We start from the raw sequence: 25,412 nt of genomic DNA, 5'->3' as shown, positions 1-25,412 counted from the left end.
CTGTTCCTCAGACGTTCTTGTCAACTGCTGGAAATGGCCCACCTTGATTACCACTACAAAAGGTTTTTTTTCCTCTCCTGCTGGTAATAGCTCACCTTACCTGATCACTCTCGTTACAGTGTGTATGGTATCACCCATTGTTTCATGTTCTCTGTGTATATTAAATATTCCTACTGTACTTTCCACTGCATGTATCCGATGAATTGAGCTGTAGCTCGTGAAAGCTTATGCTCAAATAAATTTGTTAGACTCTAAGGTTCCACAAGTACTCCTTTTCTTTTTGCGGATGCAGACTAACACGGCTGCTACTCTGAAATCAGCCTACAAATTTAACCCAGTTGTGAGTTTAACTGTAAAAGTTAATAAAACATCAACCCATAACAATAAATATTGATGGGGAAAGATCTGAAAGGGAGACAGAGAAACTGAATTAGTCCAAACAAAAAGGCCTACTGATATATTTCAAGGGCTGGGTCAAGATCATGTCTGGTAAACAAGAGAAGTGTGCAATCAGAAATCAATGAACCAAAATTGATGTGTTGGAAATGAGGCTACTCTGCCCATCAATCCCCCTTTTGGGGTCCTTAAGGGAAGACTTTGAAAAACTGGTTACATAACCATCATGACTGCCACCATCTCCCGGGACCCTGGACCTTCTTCATCCTAATTCTGAGAAATGTCTTGACCGGACCAGGCCAGAGAGAGGAACCCAGATGACACCTCCACTGGCTCCAGCTAAATCCCAAATACCATCTGGAACGTGAGACTTGGTCTCTTTTCCTTCCCACTCCCATATGTCCTTTTCCTTCGCCACCTTATTTCTTCTCTTACCTATTCCTCTTCTTTTTGCTTCTGTCTAATAAGAGTCCGGCTTAGTAGGCTAAAACTGTATATTCTGTAACACTACTGCTAGCCTGTGAGCAGAAAAAAGCAACTTAAAGCAATGCCCTCAACAGCCCAATGTTGGTACAAGTTACCAGATCTTGACAAGGCTGATAGGAACGTGTGCTGTGCCTATGTTTCTCCAGCACTGAGGTTGCAAGTGAAAATTAACAGCAAAGACAGAAGCTGTATTTTCTATCTTTGCTATTTTTTTCTCTTCCCTTGTGTGTGTGTGTGTGGTTTTGTCTTATAGGAAACGGGATCGGACTTCAACAACAGCAACAATGACGGCTGCAGCTCATCTTACTAACTTCCCTTTTCCCCCCAAAAAAGGAGTCATTACCATCTTTTATCTAAAAAACTGTCAAACAAGGGGGGGAGGGGAGTTTCCTTCTAAAAACTCTCACCAGCTGAAGGGAAAGGGAACAAGGGATGTTGCTGAAATGAAAGCCTAACTTAATACTTTACATTTCAAGTGATTTAGCTGTTTTTCCTTCTTTTCTGTATCTTTAATAAAAAGTTAACACAGATTTTCAATGTTGTACTTGCCAAGGTAGTAAGCAGGCTGAGGTCTCTGCATGCCAAATCCTGAACCTTGTTTAAAACTGTTTATATTAACACTTTTGGCCCATCTAGTCCATCTAAATCAAAAATTTGTGAACTGCAGCCGGTGTCAAGTGGAGTGCCCCAGGGGTCGGTCCTGGGGCCGGTTTTGTTCAATATCTTCATAAATGATCTGGAGGATGGTGTGGATTGCACTCTCAGCAAATTTGCGGATGATACTAAACTGGGAGGAGTGGTAGATACGCTGGAGGGCAGAGATAGGATACAGAGGGACCTAGACAAATTGGAGGATTGGGCCAAAAGAAATCTGATGAGGTTCAATAAGGATAAGTGCAGGGTCCTGCACTTAGGACGGAAGAACCCAATGCACAGCTACAGACTAGGGACCGAATGGCTAGGCAGCAGTTCTGCGGAAAAGGACCTAGGGGTGACAGTGGACGAGAAGCTGGATATGAGTCAGCAGTGTGCCCTTGTTGCCAAGAAGGCCAATGGCATTTTGGGATGTATAAGTAGGGGCATAGCGAGCAGATCGAGGGACATGATCGTCCCCCTCTATTCAACATTGGTGAGGCCTCATCTGGAGTACTGTGTCCAGTTTTGGGCCCCACACTACAAGAAGGATGTGGATAAATTGGAGAGAGTCCAGCGAAGGGCAACAAAAATGATTAGGGGTCTGGAACACATGAGTTATGAGGAGAGGCTGAGGGAACTGGGATTGTTTAGTCCGCAGAAGAGAAGAATGAGGGGGGATTTGATAGCTGCTTTCAACTACCTGAGAGGTGGTTCCAGAGAGGATGGTTCTAGACTATTCTCAGTGGTAGATGAGGACAGGACAAGGAGTAATGGTCTCAAGTTGCAGTGGGGCAGGTTTAGGTTGGATATTAGGAAAAACTTTTTCACTAGGAGGGTGGTGAAACACTGGAATGCGTTACGTAGGGAGGTGGTAGAATCTCCTTCCTTAGAAGTTTTTAAGGTCAGGCTTGACAAAGCCCTGGCTGGGATGATTTAATTGGGGATTGGTCCTGCTTTTGAGCAGGGGGTTGGACTAGATGACCTCCTGAGGTCCCTTCCAACCCTGATATTCTATGATTCTGTGATTCTATTCACAGTCAGTTCCTTCAGTGGTAGCAACAGAGCTGATCATCCTCTCTAAAAGCTTCTCCAAAAGCAGCTGCCAACCTCTCAACCAGGACACTTACAGTACTTTACACCTGTGGTTCTCAAACTGATTTGATTGTGCCCCCGCCCCTTCTTTGTGTCTGTAGTAGTTGATGCCTCCCACCCCACCACTCAAGTACATATACTGATAAAAAAAATAAATCAACATGCAATTCCCATTAAATGTTAAAAACAGTAAGGCATTGATTCAAACAGAGCAATTTAAGCATATAGTAATGTGTATTTTAAGTGAGATACCGATTATGGGGGAGGGGTCGCAGTATTGTCACCCTTACTTCTGTGCTACCTTGCCAGCTGGGTGGCCGGAGAGCAACAGCTGTTCGCCGGGCAACCACCTTAGAAGGCAGCGGCTCCACCAGCAGCAGCTCAGAAGTAGGGGTGGCATGGAATATACAACTGAATGAACACATCCACAAAATTTGCTCTTTATCCTCTGACCAGCCTGTGAAATACGTATGATTTCTCCTCGATTTAAGTAGACCCCTATTCACTGCTGCGGGTAAACCGTGCACCGTTTTTTTCCCTTAAAGCTTCTCACCCTCCCAGAATACATTCCACACACCCCAGTTTGAGAACCTCTGGCCTACACAGTATTTTGCAGACTGTGGGACCAAGCCTCGCAGCCCGAGTTGACAGATGTGGGCTAGCAGAGCTGGCACTTCCACTCCAAATATAGCTGAACAGGCTGAGCTTCGAAGTTACAGCCTGGGCTGGAGCTTGGGTTCTGAACCCTAAAGGGATGGACTTCAGAGCCAGAGCTCCAGTCCAAATTGCAACTTCGAAGCACAGCTATATTTATAGCATGGGCAGAAGCCTTGCTAGCCTAAGTCTATCAATCTCGAGGGCTCCAAAAAGCTGTATAGACAGACCTTATGGGCTTCTCCATTTCCTCCCTTCACTTCCTTAGCCACACCTTGATGACTGCATTATACACTGACACTGATCAAAGGGTCAGCAGTCCACATGAGTAACTGTACAGGAGATTCACAAAAAGGCAAAATAAACACCAAAGATCACAAAAAGGTCAGACTTCACAAAAGTGATACCAATTTCTTGCATGAGTTCATGCCAGGTATGAGGCCTCCCATTTGGAGGCATTAATGTTAGCTGATATCACTAATTCCATATAGTTAGTAAAAACAATTATCACAGGCAAGTGAAGGCATTGCAGGTATCTGGTCTGATAGCCACATCCAAGGGTAATATGCCACCGACTACTACTGTACATAAAAAAGGAGAGCCTATTAGGAGCACCTTGTGAGCCCGTGGTAGCACAAAGCTTTACCGTTCGGCAGGTTAGGACAACTTTCTATATAACCTTTTCAAGAGCAGCACGGATTCTCATCTCAGGATGGGAGCTGACTCTGCTGATGGTAACCCTGTAGATTTCTTTAAGTTTAACAGGAGAGTATGGTTAGAGGAATGGCTCAACCTCTGTGACATTCCTATCCAAAACAAGGAAGAAGATGTTTAAAGCCTTTTCATGGGTTTGCAAAGCAACTATGACTTGAGCTCATGAGAAAGGTTGAGCTAATGCACCGGTTTCCAAGCTTTAAACCTAAGGAGACTTTTGAAGTCAATTTTTGCATTGTTAAGAGTGCTGGTCACAGAGTCCAAGAGGACTCTTATGAGACTCCAGGACATCATTTATAACTGAAGGCCCTAACTTTTAAGACATGCTCGTTTATATTGTGACTCCATACATCTATACCAGCAATACATTATTTTGGACCTTGACTAGAAAGCTGAGATAATATATTCATAAGGGCAGATCCACTCCTGGGCTGATTGATATTACAGAATATTGAAGAGGTAAGAAATTATAAATGCAGTTTATACACCAAATAAATTCACTTTAATGTTTTCTTCATTCAGAGAAGCAATTTTATTGCCCAAACAAAATACTAAATTGCTCCCTAATAGGGCCTGTGCTTCTACAATTAACAATAAATGCCAGAAGAAATTATCCTTTTGCAGCAATTAAAACCCCTTGCACCAGAGTGAACTCTATATCAAAGTGGATTGCTTACCAGTGTTTAAATGAGCATGAGAGAAACTATCCATGAGTGGGGTCTTTTTTTAAACTTCATTTGTACGTCAACAGAAACATTTTATTTAGGTAGGGTAGGGTCTGTAGCTTTAAGGGGAAAAAAGTTTCCAATTCCTCAGTGGAATAATGTATTTATTTGGCTTTCTCCATCCTTATTTTGGGGCAGGGGACTGCAGGAGAAGATTAACACTGGCAACCCAGCATTAAATTTTTACAGTCCTCATGCTTCCACATGACCAAAGACGATTGTGTATTAAGGCCTTGATTCAGCAACAACTTAAGCATATGAATAGTCTCATTGACTTCAACAGGCCTTAAGCACCATACATAAATTCTTCACCAAATTAGGGCCTTAATGCATTAAAAGTCAGTTTACTCCATTTTTTCCAGTTAACTTCCCCTCCCCTTCAAAACTTTTAGTATGCTGAGTCATTTTGATGAATAAGCCCCCTATATGCTTTTGAATATTTGAAGCTTGGTAACAAAAAACCCAAGTAACTGGCTCTGCATCAACTGTGCTGCATTATAGTCTAAGGCTTGAAGCTGTCTAGCAACTGGGGCTTTGTGAAAGAAATCCATATATCTGAAACTAGTAGGACATTTGAAACTGAAGCTGTTCCACATTTAAAAATGACTATCCCTAAATCAGAGGAGAAATGACCCAAACTACCTCTCTGCATACATTCATATTTAGACGTAGCATCTGTGGTATGACTCCTACATCATAACTGCAATGGCTATACCCCAAGAAGAATGAAATGTCAAGTTTATGGGGAAGGAAATTCACTATAAAATGAAAAAGACTTACAAATATCCACCTCAAAAGGACAAATGGTCTGAGAAAAATGATAGTGTTTGAGAAATATAAATTAAGTATGGGATAATGAGAAGTGAGGCTTTCTGTTCAGTGTTTGAGATAAGGCTCAGTCTATTTCTAGTTCTCTGTTCCAGCTGTCATTTCAACAATGAATGTTCTTAATATAGCGAGTGCCATAAGACATGCAGTGTTACCTGACTAAAAACATTCTTAGGAACAGTGACTCTGCACGTAATGAGGTGCATCTTAAAGAAAAGATTTACAATGGACTTCAATGCAACTGGAAGCAACCGTTTAGAAACATCACATAAAAAAGCTTTGTAACAGGAAAGGAGATGACAAGCAGGCAAATCATGTGACTATATAAAATACAGATAACATTAAACAAGATACCTATAGCTATGGTCTAGGCCAGTGGTCACCAACTGGTCGATCGCGATCTCCGGTGGCATAGTGGGGCTGCCGCTAAGGGCAGGGGAAGCAGCCCCGTGGGCGGGGGAAGGTGGAACAGGGGGCTTGATGTGCTGCTCCTGCCTGCAATCACCGTCCCTGCAGCTCCCATTGGCTGGGAACAGGGAACTGCGGCCAATGGGAGCTGCGGGGGGCAGTGCCTGCAGAGAGGGGCAGTGCACGGAGCCACATGCCCCCTGCCACCTCCTCAGGGGTGCGTTAGCCCCTTCTGGGAGCAGGGAGCCTGCCTTAGCCTCACTGCACCACCGACCAGGAGCTGCCCCAGGTAAGTGCCGCCCATCAGGAGGCCGCACCCAAACCCCCAGCCCTGACCCCCTCCCAGAGCCAGCACCCTGGACCCCATCCTGGACCCAAACACTCTGCCCCAGCCCAGGGCCCTCTTGTGCACCCAAATTCCCTCCCAGAGCTTGCACCATGCACCACCTCCTGCACCCAACACTCCTCCCCGGCCCGGAGCCCCTTCCTGCACCCCAACCCCCTGCCCCAGGCTCAGCCCAGAGCCCCCTCCCACACTGTGAGCCCCTTGGCCCCACCTCGGAGCCCGCACCCCCTCCCGAACCCCAACCTCCCGCCCCAGCCTGGTGAACATGAGTGAGGTGGGGGAGAGTGAGTGACGGGGGGAGAATGGAGTGAGTGTGGTGGGGCGGGGTAGATCATTGGTTGCCCTTAAGTTCAAAAAGTGATCTTGGGCATAAAAAGGTTGCCTAGACCAGTGGTCTTCGGCAACATCAGATGAACTGAAGTGGATGGCCACAAAAACTCATTCAGAAGCAAATGAGGGCTATGAACCTTGAAGAAGGGACTAACAGGGGAAATGGACATTTTAATATCAGACCAAATTAACACCACATTTGGAACACAAGAGAACTAGAAACATGTACCAGAGTTCACCAGAACCAACTAACATTTTTTTAACGTAAGTCTCTAGTAATTAGGTGCTACATGGTGTTTAAAAATCTCAATATGTGTTGGCCAACACGTGTTAAAAAACACCATTTTTTCACCCAGATTACACAGTCTTCTAAAGGAACAACTACACACTCTAAATTCCAGCCATAAGGAGAAAAATAGCTGAAAAACAAACTGCTATGTCTTGGCAAGTTGATGTAGTACACTGGTATTCTGCAGTTTCCAAGACATTCCAAACAGTTTTCTGTCCGGCCCTGCATAGTCAACTTAATAAATTCTCTTTAAAAAATTATGTAGCAAGAGCATGATGGCACTTCAGAATTTAAAAAACCCCACACGCTTTCTACAAAGCACTACGTATCTCACGTTGACGCTCCATAAGTTATCACCAAACCACATCAATCCACACACAGTTCCTCAACCCATCAACATAAGCTGGCTCTAACAACTGAACTCCCACTACAGTGGTTGAGTTATAAATTAAGTATAGGTATCTGCTTCCACAAATTGCATCAGCAGCAATTTGGCCACAAAAGTTGTCAGACTGAAAATGGTCTCACCACAATACAGTAAAGTTACAGGTAAGAAATAAAATGTTTTAAAAGACAGCTTTTCAAATGACTACTCAGACTAGCTGCAAATTATAGATTTTCTGTAACATGGGTGGTATGTAGCAGTTCAGAATGCAGACAATATGCTATGTCCAGTCAATCACATTCAGGTTACCGATTATCAATGTTCCCAATTTTTCTGCCTAGAACAAGTTGAGGAGACAATCACTAATTGTTTAGCTAACTGAAACATAGTTAAAGACAGTTACACCCATAAACAAGAAATGGAAGATTCCTTTCAGAAATGATGGCAGAGAATAGTAAGAAAAGTCATAGAACATATCAACAGAACAAAAGATTATCATCCATTCAAATGAAAGATTGATTCATCTCCTTTACAGATCACTCCCAAATGATGAAAACAAGGAACTAGCTATTGATGTATGCCGGCATTACCACAAAGCTGGTTTCTTTCTTTTTGACTATTCATCTAAAAATATCAACTTACTTGATCAAAACAGATGACCACTTGTTACAGAAAATGTCTAAAGATCACTAAATTATCAAGCAATTGCAGGTACACTGAAGAAAAACAGACGTTTTCAACCCCTTTCTGAATAGAAAACTCAGACAGTTGCACCTGTAGAAGTTCTCTTCTTAAATACAATTATTAGATCATATATTTTATTTCACAAGTGTAAGCTATACAAACCTACAGTGAATTTTTTTTATCTTCTCATTAGCTAGGCAGGACTCCTCTAGCAAGCTGTTATTTTTCATTTGACAGTAGCTTTAGGAATATAACATAATCCAGATGGGCTGGCATAAGAATTGGTTTCTTTGATCCTAGTGAGATGTTCAAGTACCAGAGATTTATCAAGGCCCTACTTTTTAAAGCATGTAAGATTGTACACCTACAAAGTTAAAAAAAGTCAAGAATATTAAGCACTGATGATCTGGAAGGCGCATGCACAAGTCCTTTGTTACCCCAAAACATCTTTTGTTAAGACCCACAAAGGAGAACCTCCATTTTTAAAAAATTCTCAAGGCCTTTTCCTTGCAAAGATAACCATTGCAAACTAATTGCTAACCCAATGAATCATTTCACTAAGTCCCTGCAAAAACCTTTAAGATTGCCTTGTACATACTGGAGTTATAATCACACAAATCAAATAAACTGTGAGAGACAGGGGTGACAAATGGAAAATAAATTGTTTTGCAATCAACCCTCCAAACACTTATGTCATTTCTGTTTATTAACAGTGTTCAGACCTGAGCGTGCCTACTATTGCTATTTACTGTGACAATGGTTGCAGATCCCTGCTTTGTCCCACACCAAGGCCTCTAGGCGTACATACAATATAGTTCTCACAACCTGCACTACCAATTTCTCCAGAAGCACACGAGGAAAACAGGAGACAGGGACAAGCTATAAGAACATAAGAATGGTCATACTGGGTCAGACCAAAAGTCCATCAAGCTCAGTATCCTGCCCTCTGACACTGGCCAATGGCAGGTGCCCCAAAGGAAATGAACAGACAGGTTATCATCAAGTGACCCATGGCCTGTCACCCAATCCCAGCTTCTGGCAAACAGAGGCTAGGGACACCATTCCTGCCCATCCTGGCTAATAGCCACTGATGGACTTATCTTCCATGAAGCTATCTAACTCCCTTTTGAACCCCCATTATAGTATTGGCCTTCACAACACCCTGTGGCAAGGACTTCCAGAGGCTGACAATGCGTTGCATGAAAAAATACTCTCGTGTTTGTTTTAAACCTGCTACCAATTAATTTCGTTTGGTGGCCCCTTGTTCTTGTATTATGAGAAGGAGTAAATAACACTTCTTTATTTACTTTCTCTATATCACTCATGATTCTATAGATTTCTATCATAGCCCCCATTAGTCGCCTCTTTTCCAAGCTGAAAAGTCCCCTTCTTATTAATCTCTCCTCGTGCGGAAGCTGTTCCATACCCCAATCCTTTTTGTTGCCCTTTTCTAAACCTTTTCCAATTCCAATATATCTTTTCTGAGATGGGACAACCACATCTGCAAGCAGTATTCAAGGTGTGGGCATACCATGGATTTATATAGAGGCAATAGGGTATTTTCTGTCTTATTGTCTACCCTTTTCTTGATGAGTCCCAACATTCTGTTCACTTTTTTGATTGTGCTGCACATTGAGTGGATGATTTCAGAGAACTATCCACAATGACTCCAGGATCTTTTTCTTGAGTAGTAACAGCTAATTTAGACCCCATCGTTGTATATGTATAGTTAGGATTATGTTTTCCAATGTGTATTACTTTGCATTTATCAACATTAAATTTCATCTGCCATTTTGTTGCCCAGTCTCCCAGTTTTGTGAGATCCTTTTGTAGCTCTTCACAGTCTGCCTGGGACTTAACTATCTTGAGAAGTTTTGTATCTGCAAATTTTGCCACCTCACTGTTTACCCCTTCTTCCAGATTGTTTATGAATATGTTAAATAGGACTGAGCCCAGTACAGATCCCTGGGGGACATCACTATTTCTCTCTTTCCATTCTGAAAACTATTTATCCCTACCCTTTGTTTCCTATCTTTTAACCAGTTACCAATCCATGAGAACCTTTCCTCTTATCCCATGACTGCTTATTTTGCTTAAGAGCCTTTGGTGAGGGACCTTGTCAAAGGCTTTCTGAAAATCTCAATACACTATATCTACTAGATCTCCTTTGTCCGCATGCTTGTTGACCCCCTCAAAGAATTCTAGTAGATTGTGAGCATGATTTCCTTTGTCAAAAACCATGTTGGCTATTTCCCAACAAATTATGTTCTTCTTTATGATAGTTTAAACGAATCTGCCTGGTACTGAAGTGAGGCTTACTGGCCTGAAGTTGCCAGGGTCATCTCTGGAGCCCTTTTTAAAAATTGGCACCACATTAGCTATCCTCCAGTCATTTGGTACAGAAGCTGATTTAAATGATAGGTTACAGATGACAGTTAGTAGTCCTGAAATTTCACATTTGAGTTCCTTCAGAACTCTTGGATGAATACCATGAGGTCCTGGAGACTTATTCCTGTTTAGTTTATGAATTTGTTCCATTTATTGAGTGGGAGTCTCACAGCCACTGTAGGTGTAGCCCTTATTGCTGCTTATTCCTGTCTGCTAAGCCCCAGCACAGAGTCTGAAAAGTTGGGACTGGGAGAGAGCCTTGTGCATCCATCAATAAGCCAAGGGAAACTGTATCTATGTACTTAATGAGATACTCCCCCCACACACACACAGATAAGATGAAGGAGACCTCTCTGCCAGTCAGGGATAACCCCAAGAACCAAAGGGTACCCAGAATGCCCAACTACCCAGCACATATATAGGAGGGCCTGCTCCCTCACCTTCCCCCCCAAAAATAATCACAGCACACCCAGAGACCACTGTCTGCCACCATTATCAGCAAAGTTGAAAGACAACCCACCTGCTACCACTGCTGCTCCAAGTAACAGGTGCCAGGTAGAGGAGCCTCAGGCTATGGCTACACTTGCAGATGTAGAGCACTGGGAGCTAAACCAGCCCTTGGAGACAGCAGCAGGGAAAGCGCTGCTGTGTGTTCACACTGTCAGCTGCAAGCATAGTGGCATGGCCACACATGCGGCACTTGCAGCAGCATTCGGAGTGATGCATTATGGGCAGCTATCCCACAGATCACCTCTTCCCATTCTAGCATTGAGGCTCGTGGGAAGTGGGAGTGGGGGGCGCCGGGCATCCTGGGTCCTGTCCCAATGCCCCATGATGCATCACTTAGCATCCAAGCAATACCTGTGCTTCTGTCCACGTTTGGTGCCATCTTTCAAAGTTTTTTGTACTGCACGCTCTGTCTTCCCTTTCAGTCTGCAGCAATGGATCCCGAACTTCTGAGGAATATTCTGACGGATCTCACCAGCAAGTCACAAATTGCAGTCAAGTTACTCCTTAAGTTACAAAGTGACAGTGAGGAGTCCAACAATGATGTCGACACACAATGCACATGACACGAGATTGCTGGTGGCATTCACGGACATGCTCACCACTGTGGAAAACCACTTTTGGACTTGGGAAACACACACTGAATGGTGGGATCACATCAGCATGCAAGTTTGGGATGACCTCACCCCCACCCTGCAGCGCAAAGACATGAGATTGAGAGCTGCCCTGCCAGTGGGGAAGCGCATGGCGATTGTAATCTGGAAGCTGGCTACTCCAGACAGCTACCAATCAGTCACTAACCAGTTCAGAGTGGGAAAGTCTATCGTTGAAATTGTGTTGATGCAAGTGTGCAGGGCCATTAATTGCATCCTGCTCAGAAGAACCGTGACTCTGGGCAATGTGCATGACATTGTGGATGGCTTTGCACTAACAGTTTTCCCTAACTGCGAAGGGGCGATAGATGGCACACATATTCCAATTCTGGCACCAGACCACCAAGCCTCCGAGTACAGAAATCGGAAGGGGTATTTCTCTATGGGTCTCCAGGCACTTGTGGATGTTTCACGGACATTAATGCAAGCTGGTCTGGAAAGGTGCATTATGCATGCATCTTTTGGAACACAGGCCTGTTCAGGAAACTGCAAGCCAGGACTTTCTTCCCAGACCAGAAGATCACTGTAGGGGAAGTCGATATGCCCACTGTGATCCTTGGAGACCCCACCTACCCTTTAATGCAATGGCTCATGAAACCATACACAGGGAACCTTGACAGCAGCAAGGAGCGGTTCAACAACAGGCTGAGCCAGTGCATAATGACAGCAAAGGGCCACTGCGCTGTCTGTATGGGAAACTGGACTTGGCCGTTGACAATATCCCTATGGTTATAGCCACGTGCTGTACCCATTGTAACATTTGTGAAGGGAAGGGTGAAAGCTTCACTCAGACATTGGCTGCTGAGGTTGAATGTGCCAGACCAGGACTATTAGAGGGGCGCAGCGTGAGGCCATAAGGATTAGGGATGCCTTGAGGGAGCAATCTGATGCTGAAAGCCACCAGTAATGTTTGGTGCCCTGCACAGGAGTTAAGTGCAGTGGTTCCAATGCTAGTAAACATCTGTGTTTGCTATGAATGATGCACTGACAAGCAGTGCCTGTTGCTTCCCTAGGCTGTTATCTTTTACTTAATGTAATAAAGAATGTTTCCAAAACCAAAAAATTCATTTATTGAAAAGAAACACAACTGCTGGAGAAACACACAGCATGACACATCTGTGCTGTGTGGGAGGAAGGAAGGGGGAGGGGTGGGGAATGGAACAATCACAGATTTACGTATGTCCTGTTATCATATTCAGCCTTCCTATCTGGAGTGCTGTGCAACGAGTGCTGCACTTCAGGCTGGCTAAAATGCATGGTGATGGGGGTTGAGTGTAGTGCATAAAGGTCATAGTTTGCAGGGCTGGGAGGTGAAGCTACAGGTCTTGGAGGCAGCTGGTGCTGATAAGAAACCGGATATTGGGGAAAGTGGGTTGGCAGTGACATGAGAGCACAAGGGAAAGAGTTTTGTGACAAGGGCTGCAGGGAGGGAGCGGACACGGATCTGCTCCCTATGCAGTGCTATGAGTGCCTGCACTGAGTCCACAATGCTTAGGAGCCGCTCCACAATGCTTAGGAGCCGCTCCACAATGCTTAGGAGCCGCTCCACGGTTTGTTGCTGGCAATCTGCATTCTCCTGGCGGACCTGCCTTTCCGTCTCCCACCACTCCTGTACTTTTTTATTTTCAGTAAAGGATTGCTGCATGACTTCATGCAGAAGGTCCTCCTTGCTTCTTTGCAGCCGCTTCTGCAGTCTTTGCAGCCTTTCAGCCGTTGATAACAAGGATGGCTGGGATCTGAAGGTTGCATCTGTAAAGCCAAAATGCAACATTTAAGAGAGGCAACATTGTTAACACTAGACAGAACAATGATTCAGCTGAACTTCTAGACAAGCACAGTGCACACAACAGCACAAACTGCGTGTCCCAAGCCGAGCGCACATAACCCACAAGAGCCCCGAAATGGTGAGTAACCACAGGAGCAGGGGGGACTGATTGTTCCAGGGCCATACTGTCCTCTGGGGTCCTGTGCCTCGGGGAGAGCCAACAGCTGCAGGGGGCCCCTATACTCAACACTCTCCCCACATTTTCCACAGGATGGGTTCATCCTGGAAGATATCTCACAGCTGAGGGTGACCTGGAAAACAAGGGAGGGTCTTCTGCAACAAAGAGGCTTCCGGCCTGGCCCTTATGTAGCTTGCCTGTGTGCAGCAATGGTCCCCCCACCCCTCACGGCACAGTGGCACAGATATGTTAGCCTTACTGGGACAAGGAGCTCAGTAGCTCTGCCACAGAACCTCTGCAAGCAGATTGCCCAGCTTCTGCACGAGACCTTTGATGAGATCACTGAGGCCGATTACCACAAATGTGAGAGAGTACATCAATGATCTATTCTGCATCTCAGCATGTATGCAGCCCTAACCCTTGTTTCTACAACCCTCCTCTCCTCAACAGCCTGCACCCAACAACTCCCTTCTCAAAATAAAAGCCGCTTACCAGGCACCTCATCTGCTGTTTGTTCTTCCCCAAGCACCGTCCACTGCGACTGGCTTGAAAACAGTCCTCCTGGCTTGAAAACAGATCCTGGCTGCAGGCATCTAGGGATGCCAGGCCATCGTCTGGCTCTGGGCCCACCTCCTCCTCAGCACCCTCACTCCCACTTTCCTCCTCCTGCCTTGTTGCACTCTGGGCTGCCATGGCCTCTGAAGTGTGCATGGTGCTCTTCAGAGTGGAGGTGGGGTCACCTCCAAATATCTCGTCCAGCTCTTTGTAGAACGGGCAGGTCATGGGGGCAGCACCAGAGCAGTGGTTTGCCTCCTGCACTTTGTGGTACGCATTCCGCAGCTCCTTCACTTTAACCCTGCACTGCAGTGCGTCCCGATCATGGCCCCTTTCTATCATGGCCCTTGATATCTGCCCATAGGTATCACAATTCCTGGATTTACTGGAGCACAGCTGGGACTGGACAGCTTCCTCCCCCCCAAACACTGATGAGGTCCAGCACCTTACCATTGCTCCATACTGGGAATCGCCTGGCGTGTGGAGGCATGGTCACCTGGAAAGATGCGCTGAGAGTACTCCATGATTAGCTGAGCAAACAGGAAGGGGACTTTCAAAATTCCCAGAGAATTTAAAGGGCGGGTCTGACGGGTTGGTCCCCTGAGGCAGGGCAGTAGACTTCAAAGTGATGACCAGAGTGGCTAGAACAGGCATTGTGGGACACTTCCTGGAGGCTGATCAGAGTGTGTAAATAGACCAAGGCGTCCACACTTGCACCACAGTGCTCCAGCCAGGGTGCAGCAAGCTCATTGCTTCTTGTGGAGGTGGATTACCAGGGGCACTCCAGCCAGAGTCCGGGCGCTCTACATGCCTTGCCAGTGTGGACACCTCAGAAGTTAGAGCACCGAGGGCTGATTTAATGGGCTCCAACTTCCAAGTGTAGCCAAGCCCTCAATGAGGTACTGGGAAAGGGAAAGCATGATGATTTGAAAAATAGTGGGCAAGAGGTTGCAAGGACTGATAGAACTGAGGTAGCAGGAAGAGTGTAGAACTGATGGGTTTTTGTTGGGGACAAGGCAAGAAGGAGCACTTTACCCAGAGAATGTCAGTTTTATCCAGATAATGTTATTTTTATTTTAATTATTAAGGGTATATCTTAGAGTGTGGGAAAACATCTCATGAGCAATATCAGCACCTTTCATTCTCACACACGTTCTATTCATGGAATATTCCCCTCCCCCTCGATCTCCCCAATGACAGGTATTAGTTGATGAAGGAAGCTGTCATTTAATTCTAAAAGCCTAAAACCGTCTTTTCTGGAGTACGTGCGAACAAACACACACATCCCTTTCGCAGATCTAAAGGCCGTGTTTACTGAAGAAAACCTCCATTGGTCTATGACAGATTATTATTTGTGGCAAGAACTGGTTTAACCAATTTTAGATAATTACTCTTTTACTATGCAGTATGTACAAGGTAAAAGTATTCAAATTACCACAGCTGCAGGTCAAGATATCTACAACCTCCCATGAGACATTTACTGATGAATAATAACCTTCTATGCTCATTTGGGGTTGTTGCTGAAAGGCTAAAAGATATTCCCTCAATTCTGCAAAACAATTATTTTAAATCTAAAAACCACTGAGCTTAACTACTAACAGAAATCCAGAACACAGCACAAACTAGTAGCTGAACGCACTTCTAAACAAAATTCAGTCTGAGCATACGATTTACCTACCTTAGTTTTATTAGCTCTGAAAGATACATTTACAGATTCACAGCCTAGCAATAATTCTGTGTATGTAATTATGAAGAGACCAGTCCTGGACCAAAGACTTCCCAGCACGACAGTTCACAAAGCTTATTTTTTAAACTACTTCCCAATTACTGGTAATTTTTCACAGTACTATAACTTCTCTTAAAACAGTAGATTAACTAGTGACTCAGTTTTAGAAACTCATTTTATTCATCACCATTATGCTAAACTCTGTCCAGTCAAGTTTGACCGGAGTTAGAATTTTGATCTTCATTTCACAAAGCAATTAATTCAATAGGGCTCTCAAATACACTCGCCTGCTCACCACACCAGTTACTGCTCAGTTTAAGCTTTCCGTTTTACAGTTATTAAGAGAGCCCCAAAATAAATCAAAACCCAGTGATTAAAGCAACATGAAACAAAAACTCTTACCCTGCAGCAGCAGTTCCTGTTCCTTGGGTCCCACTCAGGTTTGGCCCAGCAGCCCAGTCATCGTGATGGAGAGGTGGCCGGGCCAAACTTGGGCAGTGCTATCACCCCAGGAGCCAGGTCGCAATGCCTGGAGCGGGGAGCTGGGCCCAACTGCATACGACCGCTGCTGGGTGCATTTGGGGCAGGTTCATTCTGCAACACCACCCCCACCAAGGCCTTCCACACATAACCCACTGGAGCAGGACCCAACCCTGGATTGGTAAAAAAGATAGATAATACAAGGAATTCCTAAAAAAGAAAAATTATACAAAAATAAAAAGGATTTCATGGAACTCTAGTTTTTAGTTCACTGGCAGCAAAGGAAACCCTCTAACAAACTACTTATAGCACTGACTTCTTCAATTGACAGAGAGACCGCTTAATATAGAGAGGTGTGTATTGCCTCAAATTTGTGTCAGTTGTGTGCTAAAACTGAAGCTTCTCCATCATTGTCTTAGTTTTATCCACATGGGCTCTGGGATAGTACATGGCATAAGTCTTCCAGCTAGTGACCCACTGGATCTTCTGTCAAAGGTCAACTTCAAAGTGACTTCTTTATGAGTGTTGCATGACACTTAGAATTTTTACAAAAAATTGACATTAGCAATGGAAGTTCCAGAGTAAGGACAAGTGGCACAACCTGCCCCTTCCTTGGCACACACATTATTCAACTTCCATGTCACCAGATTATCAGTCGAGCCTTTTTATCCCTCCACCTTCATCTCAGGACACTTGACTGTAAATACTGGGCCGCTTTTTCGCTGTTTTTCCTTAACTATGTCAAGGGTCCTGCAGATCTCTTCAATACCTACCAATTGACTATGCCTCCATCTTCTATGTTTGACAAAACACGAAACTTTTTTTTAACTTGAGTAAACACCACAAACAGATCAATAAACTTTCAATAACCTTCCTAGTTCACACTGTAATAGGGATTGTATACATTCACAAGAGGTTCCTTTTTCCAGTCACAGGAGCCAACCGATGAATCTGCTCCCTCTTTCCAGCTGCTGAGTCTTCAAATTCAAACCCGTGAAGTTCCTAAAGAGCAGTTTGGGTGGCGCTTCCCTCCAGGAGTCCAAGCCTCTGTGTGTCCATGCACCCTCTGGCATATGTTCTTTTTGGTCTTTGTCCCGTAACATACCCATCATAAAACTTCGCTTAATATTTACCCTCTGGCAGCATCTCCTACCAAATGGTTTTCAAACCAACTTAGTTCCTTCTCCACAACAGGGTCTGGTAGAACACGGAGCTGAAGCACCTTCTTTTTTCAGGAACATTTCTGACTCAACACCACCTGTAGCTGCTCTGTATTTCTGAAGCAAGCCAAAGCCACATGGGCACAGGGAAGAAACAGTACTTGTTATAAAAGCTAATGTTTAAAATCAAGTTTACACAAGTTAAGAAGGAAGGTACTGTACATATCGGGTCAGGCTTGAGTTATGAGAGATTACAAGTATCGGTTACAAGGTTCACAAGATGCATACATAGCACAATCAGCATAGACCCAGATTGGGGTGCAGGAGTTTTTAAAGCGTCAGTGAATAAGTGATCTCAGGTATGCCACCCATAGAATGTATTTAGAGTCCAAGTCAGTATTGATGCAGCAAATAGGTACATGGGTGGGGTGCATTCCTTGGTTCGTCAGGGGAGGAAGTAGGTTATTTCCCTGACCAGTGGTTTCCATATAGCTAATGGACAACTATTTGTTAAATGAAGCTAGGATGCCTCCCATAGCCACAGCCCAAAATGGAAGACAAACTTAGTGGTGTTAATAGTCAAGAATAAGAGAATCTCATTTTGTGACTTCTTTTTACCAACAAAATCTTTTATCCAGAATAAAATGATTGCATAATGAAGTAAAATCAAACCAGCTTGACACAGTGAACACCACAAAATTTCACTACAAAATTCTCCTTGAAAGGAAAATTTGGGTTTAACTACCCCAGACACCTATGGTTCATCTCCTCAGGGCCTATATATAAAATTCCTTTGCCAAGAGGGAGCTAAGCAAAAAGCACAGATATTCCAGACAATACATCACTATTGTTAAAATTCTGTGCCCGAGATTCTTTCCCTAACAGGTACTGCAACAATGTAATAAAGTTAAACAAAATTTCCCAAATTAAAAGTGAGTACTAATATCTAGAGTCGTGGGAGGATACAAAATTTGTATCCTCATCCAATCCGCAAACGTGGTCCACAGATATCAAGCAGATATCTGCAGATTTGCAGGGCTCTACTAATACCACAGTAATCAGTACTGTATGGCACTTCTAGGGCCTTACGATGGCCTATAATTGCACAATCCACATATCCTTTATAGAGGCATTCCTGATGTATTTTTCCCCTATATCCCAGCAGCCCCATTGTCTGAGCTTGAAAGTCAGTCCTGTTTGGCATGACATTCCATCTAAATAATAGATTTTGTTTTATTTTCTGAAGCATTAGTACAGCAGTCATCCAATATTTATCTATATGTGCAAAAGAAGTCGAGTTAATATTCCCAGAGTCGATATTATGTCCTGCTGCAGTACCACATTAAAAGTAGCATAAAAATCTTTTCTAAAATAGACTACAGGATTTTTTGGTGCAGATTAACGCTTAGAAGGTGGGAAAGAGTTGTGTCCCAGTTTTTAAACGAACTTATATTGACAATGCAGAAATTGCTTTTTATGAGCATCTTAAAAGATTAATGACCAAAATAAAGAATTTAATGTGATATGGGAGTAATTCGCCTTCTCTGTAAAGGAAGCCACAGATGTGCAAGGAAAAGATACGTGCAATCTCTAGGGAGTTGTGGAGATAGGAAATGGCACAGCAACCTAAGGATTTACAAAGCAAAACGTGCATGTTTGTTGCCTGTCTGTAATTTGTTATTCTTTAGACATAATTTAGTATCAATGTTTTAATATCCAATGAAGACATTTTAATGCTTTCCAGTTTTTTGGACTTTCCGGACACAAGGTCAGTTAGCAACTAAAACATGGTAAACTGTTAAAGTGATGCTCTGAAAGAAAGACTCAGGAAAAAAAAAAATCAGAGATTAAAATTGACTTTTCATTGTCTCTAGGTAAAGGTTAGCATTTTGGGAAGCAGTAACTCACTGTTGAAAAACACAATCCCAGCTTTTTTATTTGAAACAAACAAGAAGTCCTGACTCCACACATACCAACAGCTGTGCTAACTATGCAACCCTCTTCACTACAAACGAACAGGAATATCATTACTGACTTACACACTTAAAAAAAGAAAACAGTTTATCACATCAAAGCAACACTTGCACTCACGGAGAAAGCAATTTACAAAATAGAGGTAAACACTTTATTGACAAAACAAAAGAGATTGATGATGCATCATCAAGTCAAAGATATCCATCAGCGGTTTCAAAATATATCCTTCCCAATATGGAAAGCATGATGCAGATACCAATAATTATGGTGCATTACTGCCTCTGAACAGAATGCATAAAATAAAAAAGAACAGATTTTTAAGCCATTAAGATCTTAAGCAACTGTTGCATATGGGGCTATTGAACAATCAGCAGAACTCACAAAACAACTCAAGGGGCAAACAAACAAACAATCTGATGTAGTCTTAAAATAAAAACTGAAGAAAAGCTTTTCCACGTTAGACCTAATTATTTCTGAACTGAAAAGTCTTCACCACTTAGGAAGCCAGCATCTTTCTGCCATGCAGAAAGGAGCAAGTTATTAGGAGTTGACTGTATGTGAGTATAAAATATAGATACAAAGTGTTTTTGGGTGGGGAGATTTGATAAATCCTGGCTAGAGAAAATAAGACAGAGAGGGACTGGAGCTGTCCCCCTACCTAGGGGAGAGCTGTAGAGGGCCTGTGACAGGGAGGGACTGGAAGAGCCGGCTCAGAGCGAGTGGCCCGGGGGTTGGTGCTATCACTTCTCACCGCACCCTGAGGAGACTGGAGCGGGGGCAGGAGGAGAGCGACTGGAGGCCCTGAGGGGAGGGGAGCTCGCTGGTGACTAGGGCACACTGAGTATCCTTGAGCCTCAGCTCCCTTCCCTGGGCGCTGAGTAGGGAAGAGAGGCAGGGGAGGAGCGACGGGCAGCGTGAGGGGATGGGAGCGGAGCAAAGGCACGCTCAGGGACCGAGCAGCGGTTGGCATTAAGCGGAGGGGGAAGTTCGAGGCAGGGGAGGCGGGCCCGGGAGCGGCTGGCGCGGGGAGCCCTTCCCAGGCGGGTGCCCGGCTGGCCTCGTCCCACACTCACCCGGACCAGGTTGCTGACGGCGGCCTGCACTGCGGCCACGGGGGCAGTCAGGTCCGGGATGGCCTTGCCGTCCACCTCCCCCTCCTCGTGCATGATAACCAGGTGGGAGATCTGCTGCGCCACGGGCTCCAGGATGCTCTCGATGGTGCGGGTGTGGAAGACGGGCATGGCGGCGGCGTGGCGGGGGGCCGGGGCCCAAACTCCGGACAAACTCCCAGGGAACCTCTCCCCTCCGGCGGAGGCGCCGCTCCCCTACTAATCCCGCGAAAAAACTACAGCGGCCCGCCAGGAACTCCCGGCTCGGCCAACCGCGGGACTCGAACTCGCCACGCTCCTCACTCAGCAGCGCCTGCCCCCACTGACTCCTCGCCTCTCGGGGCCCAGCAGGGGCTTTCAACCGGCGCAACCTACCCCTCCCCTTCCCCGCCCTCTCGCCACTCCCGCCCAATGGCGGGGCCCTGCCGCTGGCTCCCAATGGCTGCGGCATCGCGTCCATCAACATTCCAACAGCTCCGGCCCGCTTTTCCCAACCAAGTTTGGTTGCATAGGCCCTGGTTTCCCAGAGTTGGATGACGTCAGACATTCTGGTGTCCATATAAGGAGATGGTTAAAGCCAGAACGGCTCGGCTAACTCCGGAGGGGGAGATGGGAGTGCAGGATTCTAAGAGCTTGAGGGTGAGGGAACGCCCTGCCCGGTCAGCTGATAGGTGTGGGGGAGTCTGGGGCTCCCACTAGGGTCAGCGAATGGTGCTGCCAGCTGTGTAGTTTGCAGCAACTTGTAAGGCGCTGGTTTTCCGAGGGAGCCGGGGGGTGGATTAACCCGTACTCCTGGAGGGAGGGTGGAGTGGTCAGAAAACTACCGATTTGATTTCAGAGTCCTTGGTGGTATTGCGAAAAACTGGCATTTCGTCCCTAGGTACAACATGTAAGACTAGTGGGCTTTTTTTCTTCTTTCTTTCTCCCACAATAGTTCCAAAAAACTATCATTCGGTGCTAGTTTCTGGGATTGCTTGATAGGCTGTACACGCTTTTCAGCAATGACTTCCACGCATGGGGCTGTGTGTTTACATACAGGCATATTAACCAAACACCCCACCCAATGCGGGCAGGGGGAGTGTGGGATGTAATTAGCAAACCACTTCTCTGCTTCTTGTTTCGCTTGCGAAGAATCCTTCTTTGAAGAAATGACTTCTTGAAACAGTGCTCTACGATAGACCGGTAGCACTTTACATGTCATGCTCTTATTACGGAAACTTTTGTCCCCTAGATATTGTGGTGCAGAGGAAAGTTGTGCTAACGTAGTTTTCCATCCTTGTTCTGAGGATTCCAGCTGTATCCTTCATTTGTGGCCTGAGATCCCTTTTGAATGTTTTTAACGTATGTTTTTAACGTATTGTATATATTGCACCTTTTCTCGCTGATAGGACACTTACAACAACCACTTCTGCTGTTGGAATATTCTTTATTACAAGCAATGATTGTATTTATTTGCCTCAATAGTCTCCTACACTATTTAGAGCTTTAGCAGGATTGGGCACCCGAAAATGGTTTTCTTTGTCCTGTGTGAATGAAAACCAAAAATTAAACAGAGTGATAAGTAAAGTGGACTTCTAAAACTATTGCGGCTTCATAAACATCCATCTAAGGTTGTGGTAGTAACAAAGGATGAGGGGTTATCCTCTGTAGCACAGTGGCCTATAGCACAGTGTTTTTCAAAGTTTGAGTCGCAACCCAGTACTGGGTCCCGGCATGTAAGGTATTAGGTTACTGTGATGAGTACCACCAACGGGGACGTTAAAAGTCCTGGAAGCGGCCAGTAGTGGCTCCGGCTTCTAGGCGGGGGGCCACAGGGCTCCACATGCTGCCCCTGCCCCAAACGCTGGCTCCACACTCCCACTGTCCGGTTCCCATAGGGGCGGTGCCTGCAGGCGAGAGCCATATGGAGCCGCTTGTGTACCTCTGGCTAGGAGCTGGACCTGCTGCTGGCCACTTCTGGGGCGCAGTGCGATCCACGGTGTCACAACAGGCAAGAAGCCTGCCTCTGTACCTCAACTGCACCATTGATGGGGAGCTGCTGGAGGTAAGGCTGTGCCCCAGCCCTGAGCTTGCCCCAAACCTGGAACCCCTTCATTCAGCCCGAACCCCTTCATTCAGCCCAAACCCCTCATCCTTGGCTCCACCCCAGAGCCTGCACCTAGAGCCCTGACCCTCTCCCACACCTCTCCCCCAGTCCTAAGTCTCGCCTCCCAACTCAGAGCCCCCTCCTGCATATCAACCCCCTCATCCCTGGCCCCACCCCAGGGCTCTGACTCCCTTCTGCACCCCCAGCCCAGAGCCCCCTCCCACACTCCAAACCCCTCATCCCCAGCTCCTTTGGGTCACGGGCATCAACAGTTTTCTTCAACTGAGTCCCCAGAAAAAAAGTTTGAAAACCACTGCACAGTCCAGAAAAGGTCTGCAAAATGCTGCCCCACTTCATGTGAAATCATTGTTATTTATGAGATTGCTCAGGGCCTCCAATACTCCTCTGAACCCTAATAAACTATTATGTGCTCTCCTGTATATAGTCTACCCCTCTCATCCACCTCGCAGGTTTTGCTTTTACTGAGCTTTGGGACATCCAGACTATTCATAGTAATACAGTTGAGCATGTGCATCAACTTTTGAAGGATTTGAGACTTTTATACCCCCCATGCGATGAAATTTGGACAACATTTGTGGAGTCTTGTCTTTTTTTTCTTGTCCTAATAGTGCTACTTTGTGCTGTGAATCAGTGGTTTGGAGGCTTTCTCTGAGAGAGCTCATACATACTTCAGTACAAACAGGATGGCTTCTTTAGTTGGAATTTCCTTGGCAATACATGAACAAAGAATCCATTAGAACCCTGATCCTGCAATGGAATTTGCATAGATGGGCCACTGCACCTGTACAGAATCCCAGTGAAATCAGTAGGGTTCCTGGTATGGGTGATGGGTTGCCAGTATGTATCTTATTGATGGATTAGAGCGTATTACTAGCTCTTTTAGCATGGTGGGATTATGTGTGTGTGTGTGAGCAAGACGGAGAGAAATGTATAATGGGGAAGTCAGACAGTTTATTTCCATGTGACGGGATCCAGTGCTGTTTGGGAGCAGATATGTTAATACACTTGATAAAGTTTTTAGTTGAGTTTTCTAGTAACATTAAAAATGTACTTATGAGCATAAGTAAGAACACTTGTTCTTGAGTGTGGGCTCTAAATGCACATTAATTATGACTTGCGTGTTATTGAGATTTAAGCTATGACACACTTTGCGTATAATTCTGTGGCATACTGGGGGACAATCCAGACTATTGTGGGCTGGGTCACCCCTCCCTTGCAACCTGAGTGCCTTAAATGCCTTGCTGTAGTAACTCTAACTTGGGCTGCTCACAAACAGCCTTCCAGCATGCAAGCCACACCCTGAGTGTCTGTGTGTAACTGCAGTCTGCCAGTTACACCCTGGCTCTCACCTGCTTTGGTTATACTGCAGGGTGACCCCCAATACATCCTGTACTGGATGTCCTGTATCGCCCGGCACTCTCCTGCACAATACAAATATATTGAGTTCATTATTCCTTAAGGGAATAATATGCCAATTTATTACCTTAAATAGTTACTAAAACACTTCAGTTTAAACATACTGGATTCAATAAAATAGTAAAACAAGTTTATTAACTAAAAAGAGATTTTTTAAGTGAGTACAAGTAATGAGGCATAAAAGTCAGAAATGGTTACAAGAAAAATACAGATAAAATGCTTACTAGCATTTATTTAGGAAACTATCTTAGCTGCAAAGCAAACTTTCTCATCACGTGCTCCAGCAGATTACTGACCAAACTCTCAGGTCAGGACCCCTTTCCCAGAGTCCAAAGGCAGTTTCCTTTTGTCTTCTCAGCTGTGGAGAATGGGGCGTAGGGTGGTCTTGAACTCCCTGCCCTTTCTTTTTATAGTCCTGTCCCCCCTTTGAGGAGCATTTCCAGCTGGGAGCAAGGTAACAGGATTCTAGTGAAGAAAGGAAACTCCATGCTGTTTCTTTGCTAAGGTGTAACCCTTTGGTTTTCCCCCTTTCGTTCCTTGCCAGAGAATGGCCACTTAGCAGGTAATGGTCCATCGGCCTTGTTGACACCTGGCTGAGGCATCAGCTTGCCTTTTGTCTCTGAGGAAGTGGATTGGCCGCTCCCCAGACTTATCTGGGAAACATACTTCAGTCATGATTACTGCTTATAACTTTATATATAATGTTGCTCTGTGCATTTTGCCATGATATTCTTGATAAGCAAGTCATGAGTTTGTGTTGCTAACACCCTCCTTCATTGTCCACTCTATGGCAATGCCAAACAGTGAAGATAAAATGCAGCCCTGTTTTACACTAGTGTCCATGTTGAACCACTATGGACAACCAGACAACATCCTTACAGACCACTTTACAGATTTGTACACAACCTTGATGATGATGACTTTAGCCGTGATGACTTTTAGGGATTCTGTGGGACTGAAGAATATTCCTGCACAGACATACGTTGTGGCTATCAAATGCCTTTTGAAAACCAGTGAAATTGGTGAAGGGGGGAGCTTGCCATTCTGATCATTCTTCTCTGATGGTCCTCACTGTGACTATCTGATCTGCACAGGTTTTCTTGCTCAAGCTTTGCACCCACTGCGTGTTTCATCCTGTGTAGTATCATATTGCAGAAGATTTCCATGTAACCGAGATAAATGTAACGTCTCTCCAGTAGTTACAGTGAGTAAGATTGCCCGTTTGGGGTATTCTGACAATGATTCCATGTTTCCACTAGTCAGGATGGATCTCTCACCCAAACTTCATTGAATAGCTGTCATTTTAATTAGGATGGTGGTAGTAAGCATTTCTACTGTAATTTGATCATCTCCTGCTGATTTATTTTTTTCAGCTATTTTGATTGCAGTCCGTACTTCTAACACCAATGTTAATGTCAAGT

General features: G+C 44.9%; 1 protein-coding gene across 2 annotated transcripts in view; it reads right to left on the bottom strand.

The window, feature by feature from the left end:
* Positions 1 to 20,831, bottom strand: part of VCL (vinculin) — a 105,815-nt gene extending 84,984 nt beyond the window's left edge. Inside the window, exon 1 of one of the 2 annotated variants that reach the window (XM_073353147.1) lies at positions 20,433 to 20,831. In XM_073353147.1, the coding sequence (XP_073209248.1) occupies positions 20,433 to 20,600 (168 nt within the window). In that variant the 5' untranslated portion in view covers positions 20,601 to 20,831. The remainder of the gene's footprint in view (positions 1 to 20,432) is intronic. The other variant, XM_073353149.1, reaches the window with a different exon arrangement.
* Positions 20,832 to 25,412: the final 4,581 nt, after the last annotated feature.

This window comes from Lepidochelys kempii, chromosome 7 (genome assembly GCF_965140265.1).
Source record: "Lepidochelys kempii isolate rLepKem1 chromosome 7, rLepKem1.hap2, whole genome shotgun sequence".
NCBI lineage: Eukaryota > Metazoa > Chordata > Testudines > Cheloniidae > Lepidochelys > Lepidochelys kempii.
The sequence above is the reverse complement of the archived record's forward strand: the minus strand, read 5'-3'. Positions and strand labels throughout refer to the sequence as shown.